General features: G+C 39.9%; 1 protein-coding gene across 10 annotated transcripts in view; it reads left to right on the plus strand.

Moving 5' to 3' along the window:
- Positions 1-17,920, plus strand: part of TP63 (tumor protein p63) — a 231,378-nt gene extending 213,458 nt beyond the window's left edge. For 6 of the 10 annotated variants that reach the window (XM_086674985.1, XM_025913222.2, XM_025913223.2 and 3 more), the window contains 4 exons: positions 7,893-8,050; positions 10,179-10,323; positions 11,652-11,745; positions 14,764-17,920. In XM_086674985.1, coding sequence (XP_086531111.1) covers positions 7,893-8,050; positions 10,179-10,323; positions 11,652-11,745; positions 14,764-15,060 — 694 coding nt within the window. In that variant the 3' untranslated portion in view covers positions 15,061-17,920. Of the gene's footprint in view, positions 1-207; positions 1,642-7,892; positions 8,051-10,178; positions 10,324-11,651; positions 11,746-14,763 lie in introns of those variants that run through there. The other 4 variants (XM_025913224.2, XM_086674991.1, XM_086674988.1 and 1 more) reach the window with 3 other exon arrangements.
- The last annotated feature ends 1,366 nt before the right edge of the window (positions 17,921-19,286 follow it).

Below are 19,286 nucleotides of genomic sequence, written 5' to 3' on the forward strand. Positions count from 1 at the left end.
CTCATTTCTTCACAAAAATCTTGAGAGGAAGGCATCTCTGAGAAATTTTAAAGGAGGATAATGAGGAAGGAGCAAAAATAGCTTTGTAGGTCATTCTATTCTGTCTTACTGTGATCATGAAGGTAGGAGGGTATTTCTGTATTCAGTTGATGTGAATATATGAAGTCCTAAGTCTTCACCTCTTCTTTTCTCTGGTCCTCTCTGCAGTCTCCTTTCAGCCTGCTTCAGGAATGAGCTTGTGGAGCCCCGGAGAGAAACCCCGAAACAGTCTGACGTCTTCTTTAGACATTCCAGCCCTCCAAACCGATCAGTGTACCCATAGACCACCCCCCCACACCCCATATCTGTATTTTGAGCGTGTGTTTCTTGTGTGTCCATGTATGTGTGTGTGTGTGCGCGCGCGTGCACGTGTGTGTGTGTCCAGCCCTCGTAAGCAGAACTTGAAGACACTTTGGCTCAGAGACCCAACTGCTCAAAGGCATACAGCCAGTAGTGAGAAAATCTTTTGAAGGGACTCAAAACTTTACAAGAAAGGACATTTTCCACGGATTCTGCATCCTTATATCTAGCACTGGGCAGTCAGGAACCCCTGTGTTTGTCTGTGAGCTTTGTGTTTTTCTTAGAAGGGAGGGGCTCAGGTTGGAAAGAGGGGCATTAAGATGTTTATTGGAACCCTTTTGTTACCTTCTGTTGTGTTTCTAAAACTCATAAAGAAGCTTTTGAGCAGGTCTCAAACTTAAGATGTCTTTTTAAGAAAAGGAGAAAAAAGTTGTTATTGTCTGTGCATAAGAAAATTCTAGATGACTGAGAGCTTCAGTCAGGCCCTTTTAATGCTGGTCATGCAATAATATTACAAATAGTAACACACTAAAGTGTCAAGTGTACTGCTGGGCAGAGAGATGATAATTACTATAAGTAGCCAATGTGGGGGGAATGTTCTTTTCTTCTTTTAGAGAGTTTGCATTATTAGTGTCCTCCCCTCAATATGTAGATAGAAAGTTCAGTAACACCGTGTTAGATCCTACCACTGCCACCTTGTTGGCATCTGATATGATAATCTTCCTGGCTCATGGAAACCCCGGGGCCCTACCCCGCAAGCTATTGTTAAGACCCCAAGGCAGATAAACCTAATTTGTCATTTTAATACGAGGGTAAAACCACCTCAGTAATATTATTCCAGGCAGTTAAAGATCATATTTCAATGGCCGAAATGGGGTTCAAAGGCCTCTCACCAAATCTATGACTAATTTGCTCATTGGAGCCCCTATCTCTCAGTCCTACCATGAAACTAGCCATATTGCTGATACTGTTCCAACTCCTTTGTCCAGGACACTTACATTTTATTTAAGTGATGTCCAGGTAGACAATGTGAAAATCTGCACTCCTGGTCTGAAACTTAAAGATAGAAAGAATAGATGATTTTTCTTTTGGCTCAAAGAGTTTAGAGAATCTATTGCTTTCCATTTTAGAAATGTATTTTAAAATAATAGTTTAAAGACTTGAAAACTCTCTCCCCACTTCTCCCCACACCAAATCACCAGCCCTTTATTCTGTGTCATCACAGCAATGATTTCTTGTTATTGAGGCTGTTGCTTTATGGATGTGTGATTTTAATTTTCAATAAACTTTTGCATCTTGGTTCATCTTGCAGTTTTTCTTTCTGTCTCTCTTGCTTTTTTAATTCCTTAATCCTAGAATATTTTCCCATCAATGCTTGAAGTACCATGTGTGAGTTTAAGAACAAGAGTAATTGAACAGTCCCTTTGGTTTTGTTCCACTTCTGTCAGTATTTGGTGTTCTTATGCTCTGTATTAAGGTCATCAGTTCTAAAAATAAATTTCAATGCCTACCTCAACTTGAAATATATTTTAGCCCTGTGGGTGTTTAATTTCACCATAAGGAGTCAGGTACTATAGTATCATTTGTCTACCTCTCTGAACAGCTCTCGAGCTATATATGAAATTGCCAAACTTAAATCAAATCCAAATCCCAATCTATTAAATAATTCGGCTTCTGTGGCATGGGCATTAGCAAATCATCATCCAGAACTCTGTAGTGGAACCTGTTGTCCAATTTTGTTTTAATTACACTATGTTCTAATCTTTGAGCAATTATTTTTAAAAGCTTCAAAAACACTTGTTCTGAATAAAAATAAGTAATCTAGTAGCTTGAAAAAATACTTAAGAAAAAATTATGTTCAAGACAAAAGTATATTAGTAGAATCTGATGCACTCATTATGCTGTTGAGGTCTTTTCAAATAACTTTCCAATCCCCTTTTAAGGGGTTCACAAATCCCTAAAAGGGTTAATGAGTATGTTTAGTTTTTTTTTTGCATTTGCTTTTTCTTTCACAAGTTTTTTTTCTTTCATCCCATTTTTATGCAAGTTTTTAATGCATGTATAGTGACTTATATAAATGTATATACATGAACTAATGGAAAATATTGTATAATTTCAGTTGATCTATCTAGAGAACCAATGCCGCCTTTTGTCTTTAGAAGCAAGATTACCCGGGGCACCTGGGTGGCGCAGTCGGTTAAGCGTCCGACTTCAGCCAGGTCACGATCTCGCGGTCCGTGAGTTCGAGCCCCGCGTCGGGCTCTGGGCTGATGGCTCGGAGCCTGGAGCCTGTTTCCGATTCTGTGTCTCCCTCTCTCTCTGCCCCTCCCCCGTTCATGCTCTGTCTCTCTCTGTCCCAAAAATAAATAAATGTTGAAAAAAAAAATTTAAAAAAAGAAGCAAGATTACCCAACTGGAGGGTAAGGTTACTGGCAGGGCAGTCGTGGGCAAAATTTTGAGGAAGAACAATTCCTTTTCTAATGTCACATGGCTTCCCTTTTTTTTGACCTTCCTGAGATAGGGGGTATTTTGTTTTATCTTCATTATCTCTTTCCCCTCTCAAATTCTGTACTCCAGAAACAGTTTGCTGGACTAGATTTACCCTCAGGTATCACCAAATTCTACCAGAGAGTTGCTTTCTAACCAACAATGAAAGATTTAAGGCAAAAAAAAAAAAAAAAAAAAAAAAAAAGGAATCCTTTGGCGGAATTCTATATATCTCCATCAAGATGGAGATGACTTTGAATTTGTCTTTTCAAGAATTTGGGCTCTTTGCTATGGATATAGGCATGAGGCTTGTAATCAGGAAACCTGTGTTTTTCATCCTAAATGATTTAAGGTCACTTACAGCTCTGAGATACTGAATTGTTTTCTTAGCAATGTACACAGAAGCCTGAGCTGTTAAAGTTAAGACCTAGGACTTGACTTTTCCAGAATTTCTCCTCAAAACTAGAATTACATGAAACATGTCTTTCTACATCTCTGTTATGTTGGATTCCTGCAAAAATCTAGAGAAATCTAGAGAAAACAGCCTGAGGCTTACTCCTGGTTGTTTTTCTGAGGATTGCTACATTATCGCTTTTTTGGGTGTGTGTGTGTGTGTGTGTGCGCGCGCGCGTGCATGTGTGTGCGTGCGCGTGCACGCACTGGGAGGGTGGAGGAGGGCAAGAAACCCATCACGTCACAGATCCTTATTGTCCTTGTACACTTTTTCCTTCTCTTCAGATTCCTCAATAATCCTTGGGACTTTCCACTCAATGACTGTGACATTATATGTGTAAGGGGGGTGGGGGGTAAGGTGGTTCTTCAAGGCCTTTAAATTGGTCACAGACTTATTCAGTCTTGCTCCCTTTTCCACAACACATAGAGCTTATCAGAATACTCTTTGTATTTCACTGTATTTCAGGCATTGAAAACTTAATGATAAACAGACTGCCCTGACCTTGCTCCCTGTGGCTTTAACCCTCTCTTCCACATTAAAAGAGAGGCAATCAGAATTTCTGACTTTTTTGCACTCTCTTACCCCATTTATCCACTCACCCTAATTCCTGGACTTGTTCAAGAAAGAATAGTTTTCATCTCCTCCTGTTAATTCTTAAACTGATACCTCTCACTCCCTTGACCAAACACGAGAGTATTAAACATTTGCTACTGAGGGTAAGAGTAAAAAGAACCAAAGTTGCTTGAGCATCTACAAATTACGGGACAATGTTCAGGGCTCTCATATAATCTAATTTAATGTTTTCTTTTTAAAGAATATAATAGATTTTACTTTTTTATTTTTTTAATTATTTTTACAAATCTGGTATTACTGGGGCACCTGGGTGGCTCAGTTGGTGAAGGGTCTGACACTTGATTGCAGCTCAGGTCATGAACTCAGGGTTCATGGACTTGAGCACTCTGTCAGGCTCTGCGCTGACAGTGTGGAGACTGCTTGGGATTCTTTCCCTCCCTCTCTCTCTCTTCTCCTCTCCTCTTGCATGCATGGGCTTGCTCTCCAAATAAATAAACTTAAAAAAAAAAACCTATTATTATTATTATTATTATTATTATTATTATTATTTGATAAAGAGAGAGAGCATGTGAGTGAAGGAGAGGAGGAGAGGAAAAGAGAGAGAGAGAGAATCTTAAGCAGGTTCCACCCTCAGGGAAGAGCCCCACACGGGGCTCGATCATACCCTGAGCCGAAATCACAAGCTAGACGCTCAACCAACTGAGCCACTCAGGTGCCCCTCTATTATTTTTTTTTAATTGAAATATAGTTAACATATTATATTAGTTTCAGGTGTACAACACAGTGATTTGACATTTATATACACTATAAAATGCTCACCACGTTAAGTGTAGTCACCATCTGTCACTATAAAAAGTTATTACAGTATTATTGACTGTGTTCCTTATGCTGTACTTTGCATCCATGTGACATTTATCTTATAACTGGAAGTTTGTACCTTTTAATCCCCTTCACCTACTTAGCTCATTCCTCCAATCCTTGGTCCCTCTGGCAAATACCAGTTTGTTCTCTGTACTTATGAGTATGTTTTTGTTTTGTTTGTTCATTTATTTTACTTTTAGATTCCACATATAGGTAAAATCATACAATTTATTTTCCTATCTGACTTATTTCACTCAACAGGTCCATTCATGTTGTCACAAATGGCAAGATCTCATTCTTTTTTATGAATGAGTAATATGTGATTGTATATATGCCGAATCTTTATCCACTCGTGTATCAATAGACTGTTAGGTTGTTTCCATATTATTCCATGTTAGTCTTTATAGCAGCTCTTCTAGAGTAAGTATAATACCTGTTCTACAGATAAAGAAAATAAGACTCAAGAGCCTTGCATAACATACAAAATCAATTAATTTGTGTCAAATCTAGAAGATGAACCTGGATGTTTTGTTTGACTCCAAATTTCATGTTCCTTCTTTGTTCATCTATGGTTTTTGAGCTAGCTTCCTAAAATAGTTTAGGCTGCTCTTAATAAATGACCTAATAAAATGGTCAAAAATACAGACCTCAAAAAGAAACAGAGGAGAGAAGTGTAATAGGATTTGGAAGAAGGAATTTATTATACTAGAGCACGCAGGAAAAATGCAAAGCTTTAAAAATATTTTTATTTTCCTAAAGGTGAATATTAATGGTTCAAGCAATGCTTCCATAAGCTCTTGCTTTGCATTTGACTGATTTGGGAAAATGGAGGAGAAAGAGAGAGGTATCTTTAGGCTGCAGAAGATCAACCTGCCCCTGGAGTCTGAACAGGGGGAGTTTTTCCCCCTGGAGTGGGAAAAAATGGAAAAAGCACCTGGCAAAGCATCTCTTGGCCACTTTTCCCTGTGCTTCTCTGCACTTTGATATGGATTTACAAGTGTTCCTAAGTATATCCAACGTGCTAACTCTTAACACTAGGCTTCAACACGGGGATAGATGATAGTTGGATTGATGATAGTTGGGGGGACTGACTGCTAGATCCCTTGCCCCCTACCATATCTCAGTCTCTCCCACTTCTCTTACCACTTAACCCATTTTCTGATTCTGTAACCTAATGCATAATACTGTCTTGTTTCTGGAAAGTTACCACAGAATAAAAGAAAGAAACTCCTGGACTAGGAACCAGGAGACCCTCAACTCATCATTTAGTAATGTGTGACTCGTGCCCATTTATTCTTAAGACCTTATATTTACACATATGTAAAATAGGCATAATAATTTCTGCCAATCCCTGCCCTGCCAGACCATGTTCTCCTCCAGAGGGATGTGGAAATCATTCAGAAAATGGATAAAGGAGAGCTTAGTAACCTGAAGTGTCTTGCAATTGGGAGGGTTTATTACGTAAACACCTGTTTATACAACATGGACCTATAATTGTGAGTTCTTGAAAAGATCTAAACAGCAAAAGCAATGCCTCCTACCTTAAAGTCAGTAATTATAGAACACAGTTGAATTGTTAATTGTACACCAATTGCCATACTTATTTATGCAAATATATATATATATATATATATATATATATATATATATATACATGCACACACATACAAATATATATATATATATATATATATATATACATGCACACACATACAAACACAGAAAGTTTCTCTCTATATATAATACATATATATAATTTATATAATATAGAGTTTTATATATATGTATATATATATAAAACATAGAGTGTTTTATATACACATATATACAAAATAAAATGTTAGAGAAACTGTTTTTTCACTCTCTTATCTACTATAATAAATATGACTGCAGGAAGGAGACAAATAGGAAAAAATAACGCACTTTGTCTGAAAATTGTAAAAGGGGAGTTTTCCCACCATAGTTTCAAAACATGCTTAAGCCCCATCTTCGTTCTGTGGTCATACTCACTGTAAATGGCATATAGCCCATAAAGTTCTTCCTCATCTTATCTTTTCCAGTTCCCACCACAGCCTTATAAGGTAGGTTGGATTGTTATCCCCATGTATCCACTACTGTATGAGCTTCTCACAGATGGGACTGTTTCTTACTATTTTTCTACCTCTAACATCCAATTTGAACAAGTGTGTATGTATTTCATTTATAGAGTTTTTTTGTGATTAAAAAAAGCAAAGATATTTAGTGGCCCACACGGGGACCTATAGATTCTAGTATATGCTAGAGGAAGTCTTAAACTTTTTCTGATGCTATATCCTGCTCTGATGATCGTAGATATCACTAGTTCTGTAATCAGAAAGTGAGACGTGACAGTTGGTAAGGAATATCATATGTGATATGATGCATAGAATGACAAGCCAATCCGAGTAAATTTCCAAATTGAAGTTATGCTAAGTGGAATTTTTTTGTTGGTCTTTGTCTCCCAGGAGACTTGTCAAAAATCAACAGAAGAGTTGTTTGGGCTCCGGGCTTCTCCTGTGTAGAAAGGCGGCTGGCATCCCCATGGGTTTTCTCAAAGGCCCTCGAACACCTAAGCAGAGGAAGCATGTTTCCATGTTGTGGCCTCTGCATGACAGCAGGCTGTGCTGCCAAATTCCCGATTTGATGATGCTCATAGTCATTTTCTGTATATCCCAACTGGCCTAGGAAGCTACACACAACAGGCCTCAGCTGCAATTTGAAATTGGCATCTCCATGTCTTTCTTAAGCCTTTGGGTCTTCACTGACTTCTTTTCCCTTATTGATTTTCAAACTTGTTTGAGTTGAAGGGCCAGAGAGGGGAAAGAGATGGAGAAAAAAAATAATAGAGGTAAAAAGAAGATGCAATTGTTTCCCCTCTCACAAAAGAGATTCTTTAGGAAGATATGCAACTTCATACTCTAAATTCAGGAGAAATATGACTTGATGATAGCCTTGCAATCCCTCCCTAGTTTACAAAAAAAAAAAAAAAAAAAAAAAAGTTCTCAGACGGAAATAAATAATTTCTTGTCATAGGTCCTGGAGGAATATTTTTACAAATTGTAGTTCAAGGCCACGTTTCAATCTGAGACCTGTGGGATCTGACCAGTCCGCCCTGTTCAGTATGACCTGCTCACCATCATTGCCATGTTTGTGTTCCCAGGACCTCGATGCAGACTCAGTCTTCATATGGTAACAGCTCTCCACCTCTCAACAAAATGAACAGCATGAACAAGCTGCCTTCTGTGAGCCAGCTTATCAACCCTCAGCAGCGCAACGCCCTCACTCCTACCACCATTCCTGATGGCATGGGAGCCAACAGTAAGAGCATCTCCGTTTAGCTGCGCCTTATGGGTCCACAGGGCTAGTGTAGGGGAGGACTCCACTCCGGGGTGCGGGGAGAGGCTTGCTTTTTAAGCTGAGGAAAGGCACAGTGGAACAGACAGATCACAGCCTAATGGCTTGAGTTCCTCATGGTGAGCTTTTCGTCGCTTTTGAAGTGTATGGTTCATGGCAAAGCACATTGGTAGAGATAAAGGAGGCTGTTCCTTCAGTAGAGAAAAGGATCTCTGTGAAAACAACCATGCATTTCCCATCAACCTGGTTGGGGGACCCACCTCCTACATCCTTTGAGATAGTGAAAAGGAAATATATCCAACATGTGGGAAGTAGCATGGTGTGGTAGACTTAAAGTCTAGAGAAATAGATTGTCCTCTGGATGCTATGGCAGGACTAGCCATGCAACTATGGACAAGTAACCTCTCTGCTCTAATGCTCCATTTCCACTCATAAAAGTATCACTCTTCACTTTTAACATCTTATGATTGTGTGTCCCTGTGATCTTAGCCTTCTCATCTTGTCCACGCCATCCTATATACAGTCATTAAGGAACTGACATAGAGAAAGGAGACTCCCTTTTACTTATTCACGCACAGACTACTCACATCGACTAAGTATAACCGTGAGAGTCAATGTGAAAATTGGGCCTCCAAATGAATGATGATTGCTATATAGCTTTGCTGTAAATAGAATTATCCACTAGAACTAAATCTAGCAAAGTGCATATCCAAACTAGAGAAAATCAAACGGATGCTAGAAATGCAGAAGGATGTATTATAAGGACACAGAAGTCTAAACACTATACATGTATCCTACAGTGCCCCTCATAAAATAATGCCTCAATCTTGTCCTTTGAAATCCTTCATTATTCTGATCAAGCCTTTAAACCTGCATTTCAGTATTACCTTGAAGAGATTAGAGGTTTTGTTTTGGTTTTGTTTTCTTAAAGTTAAGGGAAGCTAGGGTTGTGACTCTCTGTGGTCCGATGGCAAAGATTCAGATTTAAATGAGATACAGGTGTATGTGGTAAGGTTGCTTGGTTTGCTAACAAAGACTTTAGAGCCAAACTGCTGTCTCACTAGTGATAAATTCATCCTAAGGCTCCAAACCTCACCCCCTGACAGGTCTGCTACTCTGACACCAAAAGGAAAAAGTGTCATTTTTTTTTTTTACTTTATTTTCTCTCTTGTGACATCTTAGAGTCCATTTGTTCCTTCACATTTGTGTAATTTACGGTTTGCCTACTTTTTCTTTATACTTCACAATTTTCTTTGATAACACCGGCAAAGTCAGAAGGGAAAGTGATAAGATAAAATAAGCCTGTGCTCTTTAGGGGGCTAGTTGGTGACAGAGGCCTTTCCTTTGGGAGCATATTGCTATTCACGAAAATAAAAGCAAATCGCATTAATCTTTTAGTAGCAATGTTCCTCTGTTTTTTTGACCTGAAGACAAAATTTGCTTCATAGATATGGTCTGTATTAAGCACTTCTTCTCTATAGGTAGATGTTTCCAGTTTGTAGTTTAGTAAAAAACCAATCAGTGTTGCTGGTGTCCCTGAATACAATCCAGAAATGGACCATAAGAAAGAGCTGGAACCTTTCATTTCATTCTTGCTTAATAGGCCTATGGTTCCCAAATATTGCAATAAATCCTCCTGTTCCCAAACAGTTATTCCAGAGGTCATTCTCATTCACAGATCTGTTTATTTGTTCACCTCACCTCAGTTTACCGAGCACGTGATCTGTGCCAGGCCTAAGGAGTTAGCCTAACAAGGGAGACAGAAATATAAGCCATGAAGGCAAATGCAAAGAGGAATATATTAACCTCAGGAGTAGTATGCAGTTGAACAGAGCATTAGAAAGAAGTGGGGGGAGATTGTCCTAGGAGCACATGCAGGGTTCGAGAAATGTGTAATTAGTTTGGAGTTTGGTGAACGTTGTCTTCTGTTGGATGAGACATAAGGTGCTTAAGGGGTGCAGTGAGAGAGAAGACTGAAAAGGAAGGCTGGTGGATTAGGCCCTTGGTAACATTAAACCAGACAAGATGGACCCCTGGGAAGCTGGTACTGATGACGGCAGTAACCCTCTCTGTTCCTCCTGCTTCTGTTCAGTTCCTATGATGGGCACCCACATGCCAATGGCTGGAGACATGAATGGACTCAGCCCCACCCAGGCCCTCCCTCCCCCACTCTCCATGCCATCCACCTCCCACTGCACTCCCCCACCTCCGTACCCCACAGATTGCAGCCTTGTCAGGTGAGTCCACGGCATGTGCCCCCGGGGGCCTGTCCTCAGCAACTCGGGGTGGTGGAGGGCGGACGCTCTCAGAGTTCAGTACGCAGTTGGGAAAAAAAAGAAAGCAGCCCTTCCTACGATGGGTGTTCAGCACTGTTATCTCTGATCTGTGGAGTGGTCAGCAGTGTTTAATCGAGGAAAAGCACTATAATCCATAGGGGACAAAGTGAAAATGTGAGTTTATAGGCAAATCATTTTTCATGCTTGTTTCCCCTCATCTTCACTTACCCTCTTCCTCCTCCCTCACAGTTTCACATGGTCAGTTGTGGCCTTCAAACTGGTGCTCAGGGCTGGGGGCCCAAGAAGGGCCGTAAACTTGCTATCTCGCTCCCTTTCCCGTTCTCCAGGACTCCTAGCTCTCAGCCACCATGGCCTCGTTATGTCGGAGTGGGATGTCCGTAAAGAAGTTTTAAGTTTTAATGGTTACAGAGACGACAGAGACTTTCAAGAAGCCAATGGCCGCTGTTACACTGCCATACACAAAGCAGGCACACCTTAGGCAAGGGGGTTCAGACAGCCAGAAGAGGGAAATGTGTGAAGCCTGAAAGATCTCTTCCCACAGAAGTGAGAGTGGGTGCCACATCCACGCCTAGTGCACATCGTCTGCCCCTGCTTCACGTGCAGAATGACCCTTTCGTTTGGCTGTTGGAACAATGGGTACTGATCCCCATGTGACTGATGCGGCAGTCCTAAACAGTGTCAGAGAGACGGCAAGGCGTGTGGCTTGTGCCACCCAACCTGTGGCTCTGTGATGGTGGCATCACCAATCTGAGACCAGCGCCAGAAAGGAGGGGTCTGTATTCTGAGTAGGACATAAATCAGAAAGCATTCCTAGTAGAGTAGCCTCCATTTTTTTCTTAGCCGCATGAACCATTCTCAGAAACCCCGGAGACAAAGCAATTCGAGTAGAGGTGCTCTTTTGGACGTGAAGAGGCAGGAGGCAAGAGCGCTGGGAACCTGACCACTGGGCTCCTTCCTTTCACCCCCCTGCAATGGCTCATAAGGCACTTATCTGTGTAGAACCCCTGAGAATTCCACCAATCACCTTTTGAAAATCACTGCTCTGCAGGTATCTTCAGAATTGATTTTAATTTCTATAGACCTAAAGTTCAAGTCACTAACCATTCCCAAACCTCAAATCCAAGGCCTCCATATGTTTCACCTGCCCCTAGTCTTTCCTGTAGGGCATCCGAGGGCGATAATGTTGGGTTTTCCTTTATCTCGCCAATGCAGTTGGGGTGAACTTTCTGTTTCTGTTTCCTCCTTCCTCTTCCCTCCTCCCTCTGCAGTTTCTTAGCGAGGTTGGGCTGTTCATCATGTCTGGACTATTTCACGACCCAGGGGCTGACCACCATCTATCAGATTGAGCATTACTCCATGGATGTAAGTAACTGTTAGACTTTTCTCTTGAGTTTTATTTCTTCATTCCCTCCCCCTGGTGACATCCACCTTGTAGTTCAGTTCCCCCTGGTTTTAAAATTTGTTATCATACCCTCAGTCCCCAAATTTGGTGGAAACCATTACCATATTAGAAAGATTCCCAGGCCTTAGCCTACATACGTGAGAAGTTTGGTGATCAGTCTTCCTCTGCTTGTCAGATCAGCCAGTAATTCTCTATAGCACACATACTGTATTCAGAGTGGGAAAGAGGAAACCCAATTCCCACCTCCAAGATATTTATAATCTCGAAAGAATTTAGAGAATTTTTTAGATGTGCTCATTAATCAGTATGAGACCCCAGGGAAGCTATCAGGAATCAGGTGATATTATCCTCACTTTAAATCATGGAGAGACAACATTATAATCATTTGCATGATGAGTTGATGACAGAACTAGGAATAGAGTCCTAAGGTGGAAGCTTCTGGTCTTTAACTCTGTTAACTGGCTTCTTCTGCCTTTCCTTAAAGTAGGACCTTAAGGAGGATTCAGCCATTCCTCTCAATTAGAACCATATGTTCCCCCATTTTCAATTATATTAGAATAGGGCCAAGCCATCCCTGATCATTGAGAAAATTCACTGGTCATGGTTCAAGTCCCATCCATGCTTTTTAGTAATAATGAGACTTTGGGTTATCACTTTGCCTCTCTGAGCCTCAGTTTATCAAACTGGGTTCAAAATCACTCCCTCTGGCTTTGATATTCTTTGTCTTTTGCAGCAAGCTGGATGGAAGGGGACTGTGTGTGTGTGTGTGTGTGTGTGTGTGTGTGTGTGCTTCCTATACCACTTCATGAATGGCTTGTATTCTTGGGAGCTTGTATTGTTCTGGCTTATGGCAATCTGATTTTCCTTCCAGGCTTCTCTTCATGCTGTTCTCTTTGGGGTTTACTATCCTCTCTTCCAGCTTCCAGAGGGTCTTTTGGACTAGTGGAAGAAATATTCTCTGCCTCTGCTGCTGTTTGTGTAGTTGAGATCTCTTCTTTCCCCTCCTTGAGCACCGATGCTAGAGATGCCCCTGCAGCATGAGAATGCCCCAGCCCTTGTGATGACAAGTACATACTGCACTGCCTCTGTGCCCACCCCTCTCCACCCCACACATCACCCTGGCTGCTGCTCCCTGATGGAATAAATTATAAGTGAAAACTATAGAGAATGCTTTAGTAGTAAGTTTTGACAGGTTTTGGGTAACTTTACAATGATGTCCATCCGTTGAGGAGAAGAGAGTTGCCCTCTCTTTGATAGTCCTATATGATAGAACAGAGAATCGGTCCCTTCCCTATTTTTTTTAAAGTTATGCCATCCACTTGCTCCCTGTCCCCACTGGGGAGTGTGTCAAGGTACTCCCTTGGCTATTAGGATCTGCAGATGTTCTCCAGAAGTCCATCTCTGTTGGTGTTGGCTAGGTCTTGTGCCGGTCTCTGGACAACAATTTCCTCATCTATCATAAGTTAAAATCTATCCAGAGAATCATGGAGATTGAGGGAGGCCAGTTTACAGCGTTAGAGACTTATTGAGAGCTCCAGAAGCATAAAGAGTTACACTTACTCATCTCCGTGTGGGTTGCCTTCTTTATGGTGTATTCTTCTGCCAGAATGGGAAATTGGAGTGCCCATACTGCAAACGTCCAAACTGGGAAGTAATTGGGAAGCTATCTCATTTCTGCATCCTCACCTCAGCTTCTTCCATCTCATTACTGGAAATAGAAACTTCTTTTGCAGCTTGTCTCTCAATACCTGTCTGAGTCATTTGGCATCCCTTCCTGGGAAAACGATATGGTTACATTTGGCAGTTTTCATAAGTATCCCTTCTAAGATGCCGGACTGGGTTAATAATAATTTAATATGGTAATAATGCCAATGGTTAAGATTTAGATAGTGTCATTTATAATTGGTCTAGTACTTTCACATCCATATTCACACAAGAGCCCACAATGGGTGCTGATGTAAAAAGGAATTTGATCCCATTTTATCAATGAAGAAACTGAGGCCAGTAGGGAAAAAGTGACTTGATGAAGGTCTAGAGTCATTCAGTGACAGAATAAGAACCTCTGTCAAGGTCTTCTTACTCCAAACACAGTGTTCTTTCTACCCACCATGCTGCTCCAAAACAAACAAACAAACAAACAAACAAACAAACAAACAAACAAACAAAAATAATGTGAGCCATCACTGAAACAAGCTAATGAAGAGATAATGCAGATAAAAATGTAAGAGATGTCTCCACAGATAGTTAAGCTATCTTTGTAATGCCTTCTACCCCCATTAATAGAGGATGGACACATACTTTGCATTTGGATACCCTGGTTTATCCAAACACCAAGAGACCTTCTGGCCATTAGGGCAGTTTAGGCTCAGAGGCTGTCCTGAGTCCCCATTTCATTTACTTAGTTGTGTAACTTTAGACTTGTCAACCTCTCTGAACTTCAGCTTTTCAATCTATAAAGCGGGTGCAATAGTATCTACCACTAATCTGAGCATTAAATGAGATCATGTATATAAAATAATTAGTTCAGTGCCTGGTATACAGAGAGTGTTCATTACCTATTAATAAACTTTTTTTTTTCCTCATCTACTCATTTGAGCAGTGGTGATGTTCCATTGATATCTTTCTTCTAGTGACTAGAGCCAGGTAGATTTAAGAGTTGGAAGGTACCTTTATCTCATGTTTTTGGTTTAGGACTTTTGCCCTCTGATCTAACTATCCCTACTTTACCAGTGAAAAAACAGACCATTAGAGAGCAAGTGGGGTGTTATCCACAAGCAGAAATGGCACCTCAAGGCTGTGCCTTTTGCTTACATATAATGGCAAGGGTTATCAGAGAATTAATTTTATTTTCCAATTTGGAGATCAATCAATTCAGGACTGTTAAATCAGAACACTGGGGAATGATAAAATGATGTGGACTAAATCGTCAGTCTGTCCCTTTGTCCTAAATCTGTTTGCTCCCCTTTCTTATTGCACAGGATTTGGCAAGTCTAAAAATCCCTGAGCAATTCAGACATGCCATCTGGAAGGGCATCCTGGACCACCGACAGCTCCACGACTTCTCCTCCCCTCCCCACCTCCTGAGGACCCCAAGTGGTGCCTCCACAGTCAGCGTGGGCTCCAGCGAGACCCGGGGCGAGCGCGTTATTGACGCTGTGCGCTTCACCCTGCGCCAGACCATCTCCTTCCCGCCCCGCGATGAGTGGAATGACTTCAACTTTGACATGGATGCTCGTCGCAACAAGCAACAGCGCATCAAGGAAGAGGGGGAGTGAGCACCACCGTGTGAACTCTTACCATCCTGTCCCCATCTGTCTGCCTCCCTACAAAGCACTAGTGCTTGACCTTCCGAGCGTTCTCCCTAGGTCTTCTCCTTCCTCTTCTCAGTCTGGTTTCTTAAGGGAAGAAGAAGTAAGAGGCTACCTTTGATTTAATGTCCAACCTGGCATCTGATTCTGATTCTGGCTTTAAGCCTCCAAATCTATTGCTTGCAGGACTGAAGTTACCATGGCTAGGTGGAAGTGAGCAAGAGAGCAGTGGGTGTCTCCTTAAGCTGCAAAGATTTCTCATTGACTTTTATAAAGCATGTTCACCCTTATAGTCTAAGACTATATATATAAATATATAAATATACAGTATGTATTTTTGGGTGGGGGACATTGAGTTTTGTTTAAATGTAATTTAAAGGAAAGGAAATTGAGTTGCACTTATCAACTTATTATTTTTTTTTAATTTACTTGTTTGGATGGTTTATCTATACCCTTTATTTCAAGGGGTATCATGTATGGTAATAGGTATCTGGAGCTTGACGGCACATGTGAGTGACAAAAATGTCCCTTCACTTATTTTGATATTAAACAGTTGGCACATCAAACCTTTGGATGCATCCAGTTGTATTTACCATTGCTTATCATATGGGAGAGACTGTATACATATATCCACAGTTCTGTATGTTGGCGTACTTTATGTTACTGGCACTGCTGTTAGTGACGCTCATTCACTTTGGGGTTATTTTTAGTCCAATCACAAGAAAAAAAATCCACGTTCACACTGTCACAGGAGTGTGGCACTGGAAGAAGGGAAATAGCCTCTCTTGCTTTTGGTTGGGAATGGGGAATGTAGGTAATGCCTAATAATTCTTAAAAGGTGTGTGGCAACCGGGTCAAACACACCTGGTATATGTATCTGGGTATATCAGCAATCCACTTACATTTAATACCAGATGCCTTATCTCTTAATATTTATTGGGAAAACGTTTGTGGCCATTACAGAAGCCTGAAAACTAAGTTTCGGTACTGGGTTGACTAAGTCAATTAGACATTTGCTACCACTGTTCAAATTAAGTTTGATTTGATTAGAATGAATGCCCTCTATCTAGTTCTTACACTGAAGTCATAAGGTTTATTAAGAATATCCAGGAAAAACAGGAATCATACAGAAATACTGAATTTCCTTTAAATGGTAAGCAGTCAGTGAGCTGTGAACTGAAATTCTTAGAAGACCTTTTGAAACACAGATAATATTATTTGGTAAAAGTTTCTTTTGGAAATCCTCCAATGATGTAAAACTCTGCAAGTAGAAGCTTGTTTATTGTTCTCTCTCCAAGGATGAAAACAGTAGTGATTTGGAAAATATAAGATTATGAGATCAGCTTTCTTGTGGCATCAGTTGCATCACTATATAACTTTTCATTTTTGATCAATAAGAGTTTGAGTTTGTTGGAAAATAACTGTGAGAATCCAATTTCCCGTCCATCTCTCTTCTGGACTGTCATAGACATAAAAATGTCCCCACAGATGAGGGGATCAGCCTTCCAAGGGAGGCGTTGCTTGAACCACTTAAACATAGAATTGTCTTCAGACTTTGAGAAAACCTGTAAATGACAATACTCCTGTAGATCTTTCAGAAAGATACTTTTGTTTTCCAAACTCTAAAACAAATATTTTGTACATATGCTAATGAGCTCTAAAATCCTTCTGTGCATTCTAGTAAAGGGCTTTGATTGCACATAAGCTTCCATTTCTGTTTTAAAGTGCAAAAGGGCTAACCTGGCTCAAAAATATAATGTGTGAGTTTCACCTGAAAAGTGTATATATGTTTTGTGTGTGATATTGCCTACTTTGTGTTTCAATTTTTGTTTTCTTCTTGGGATAGTGGGTTTTCCAGAACCACAGTTCAAAATTTTTTTTTATTATTATTATTATTGTTTTTATATTTTCATGGAAACACCACTTAGTAAGATGACAATGTCAAATAAGAAAATAAATGCCATAACTGTAAGATAGGGGGATGGGAAAGTTGTTTTTTATTATTATTTTTATTTTGTATGTTAAAAGAGAGTGAGTCCTTGATTTCAAAGTTTTATTGTGCTTAAGTGGTTGTGGGCACTGTTACTTTGTGGAATAAATATGTGGATTTGAAAACCTATTAAGGGGAAGAATAAAAGCTGTGCATTGGCAATGCGAGGAGGGAAATAGCTTCCTCTACTGTCCTGAGTGTTTGAACAAACCTAGGACTTCTTCTGAGCTATTTCAGCACTGTTCAGGTAGCACTAAGGACTCAGAAATCCCTGTACTGTATCATGTGTTTGGCACTAGCCAAGGCTAAGCACAACTACTGGCCTCATGTCCTGGTGGCAACTTGCGCTCTTTGAGTGTATGAGTAGCTAGGATAAGGGGTGAAAGAGTATTAGGGACAGACAAGTGGGAGTGGGCTTAATGGAGTTCTGGTGGCCTCAGCTCAACGCAGTTAGCTGAGGAGTAGAAAGGTTTTTGTTTGGAGGTGATTAGAAACAGAAAAGGAGAATAGAACTTTCTTCATTAATTCCACTGAACTCTTGTTTTCTTGACATTCTCCTAAAGTACAGTATGTGGGATGTTAAATGTTAAAGGTTGTGTTTTTTTTATTATTTTTATAATTGTAAAAAAATTAAATGTCAAATGTTTTATATGCTTTATTAATGTTTTTGAAAGTTTCTTTCTTATAGATGTGATACTTTTTTTTTTTTTTTTTTTAAGCTTCTGTTGCTTGTCTTTTGGTATTTTGTGTAATGGGATTTTGGTGAGCCAGAGGCACACCCATGTTTGCCAGGGCATGCAATAAAATTTACAAAATAAATAAAAATGCATCAAGAAATGGTGTTGATGGTGTGTGTGTTCGTGTGTGTGTGTACATGTGTGTATGCGTGTGTGTGTGTCTGTCTGTCCTTTGGCTTTATTTTTATCATTGAGGAAGAGGAAAGAGACATTACGGAGATTCAAATATTGATGTTTCTCATCTCAGAGAAAATTATTATTATTTTCTTATTTTCACCAATCTATGAGGTAGGAAAGACCAGGAAAATACCCTCATTTGGTACATGAGATACTCACAGATTTAATACTTTATTTGATTGAAATCAGAATGAGTTTGCTTTGGAATAGGAACTAAACTACAGATACTCCTAATGTCTATTTAGTGATTTTCCCATGACAATGACCTCAGCAGTGTTGGGAAGGGATGCAGATGCCTGGTTGTATGTGGAAACAGCACTACAGATGGTGGGCTCTGGGCATGTTCCCCTTTAAACTCAGTGTTAATCTCAACTCTCAATTATATACATTGATTCAGCCAATAAAATATCTACTATCAAAATGGTTTGATGATTTTTACTAAAGAAATAGGAAAGTTTGTTCTTTTATGGGCTACATTAGATGGCATGAAAACAATTTAATGACTTAGATTTATAAATAACTATGGAATGACATTGGATATAATACATAACACTTTAACAATATCAGTTTGTTTTCCTGTTTATATATAGAATCATATCATGTATATGTACATTCAAATAGGCAAAGAAGATTCAGCTTAAATTAGGGGTACCAAAAAGTTCAAAATTCTTATTCCTTAAAATCTAGGTGATAGAGCCTCCAAAATGAAATGATTGATACAATGTTTCCAAGAAAAGAAAAAGAGCAAAGAAAATGGTTAATTCTTGATATGCTATTAAGGCACTTTATAATCAAATAAACTTATTTTTTTGAGCAGTTCTAGCTATTCATATAGATTTCTACTTCATGGCTTTTATTGTCTCTTAGAAATCTTCTGAAGTGTAAAACAAAAACTTGATAGAAACATTTTAAGACTTTTTTAGTGTAGTTTGTTTCATAGTAAAATTGAGAGGATAGCATAACTTTCCCATGTAGCCTCTGACCTCACCCATGCACAGCTTTCCTCATTATCAGCACCCCCCCACCAGAGCGGGCCATGTGTTAGAATTGAGGAACCTTCATTGACACCTCATAATCACCCAAAGCCCATGGGTTCCATTAGGGTTCACACTTGGTGCTGATTTGCTATGGGTTTGGACAAATATACAGTGACACGTATCCATCATTGCAGGACCATAAAGAGTAGTTTCACTTCCCTGAAATTCCTCCCACCCCAAAACTCCTGGCAACCACTCTTACTATCTGGCAATCCTCTTACAATCTCCATGGTTTTGCTTCTTCCAGAATGT

The sequence above is a fragment of the Puma concolor genome, chromosome C2 (assembly GCF_028749965.1).
Source record: "Puma concolor isolate L17-30 chromosome C2, mPumCon1.1.hap2, whole genome shotgun sequence".
Classification (NCBI taxonomy): Eukaryota; Metazoa; Chordata; class Mammalia; order Carnivora; family Felidae; genus Puma; species Puma concolor.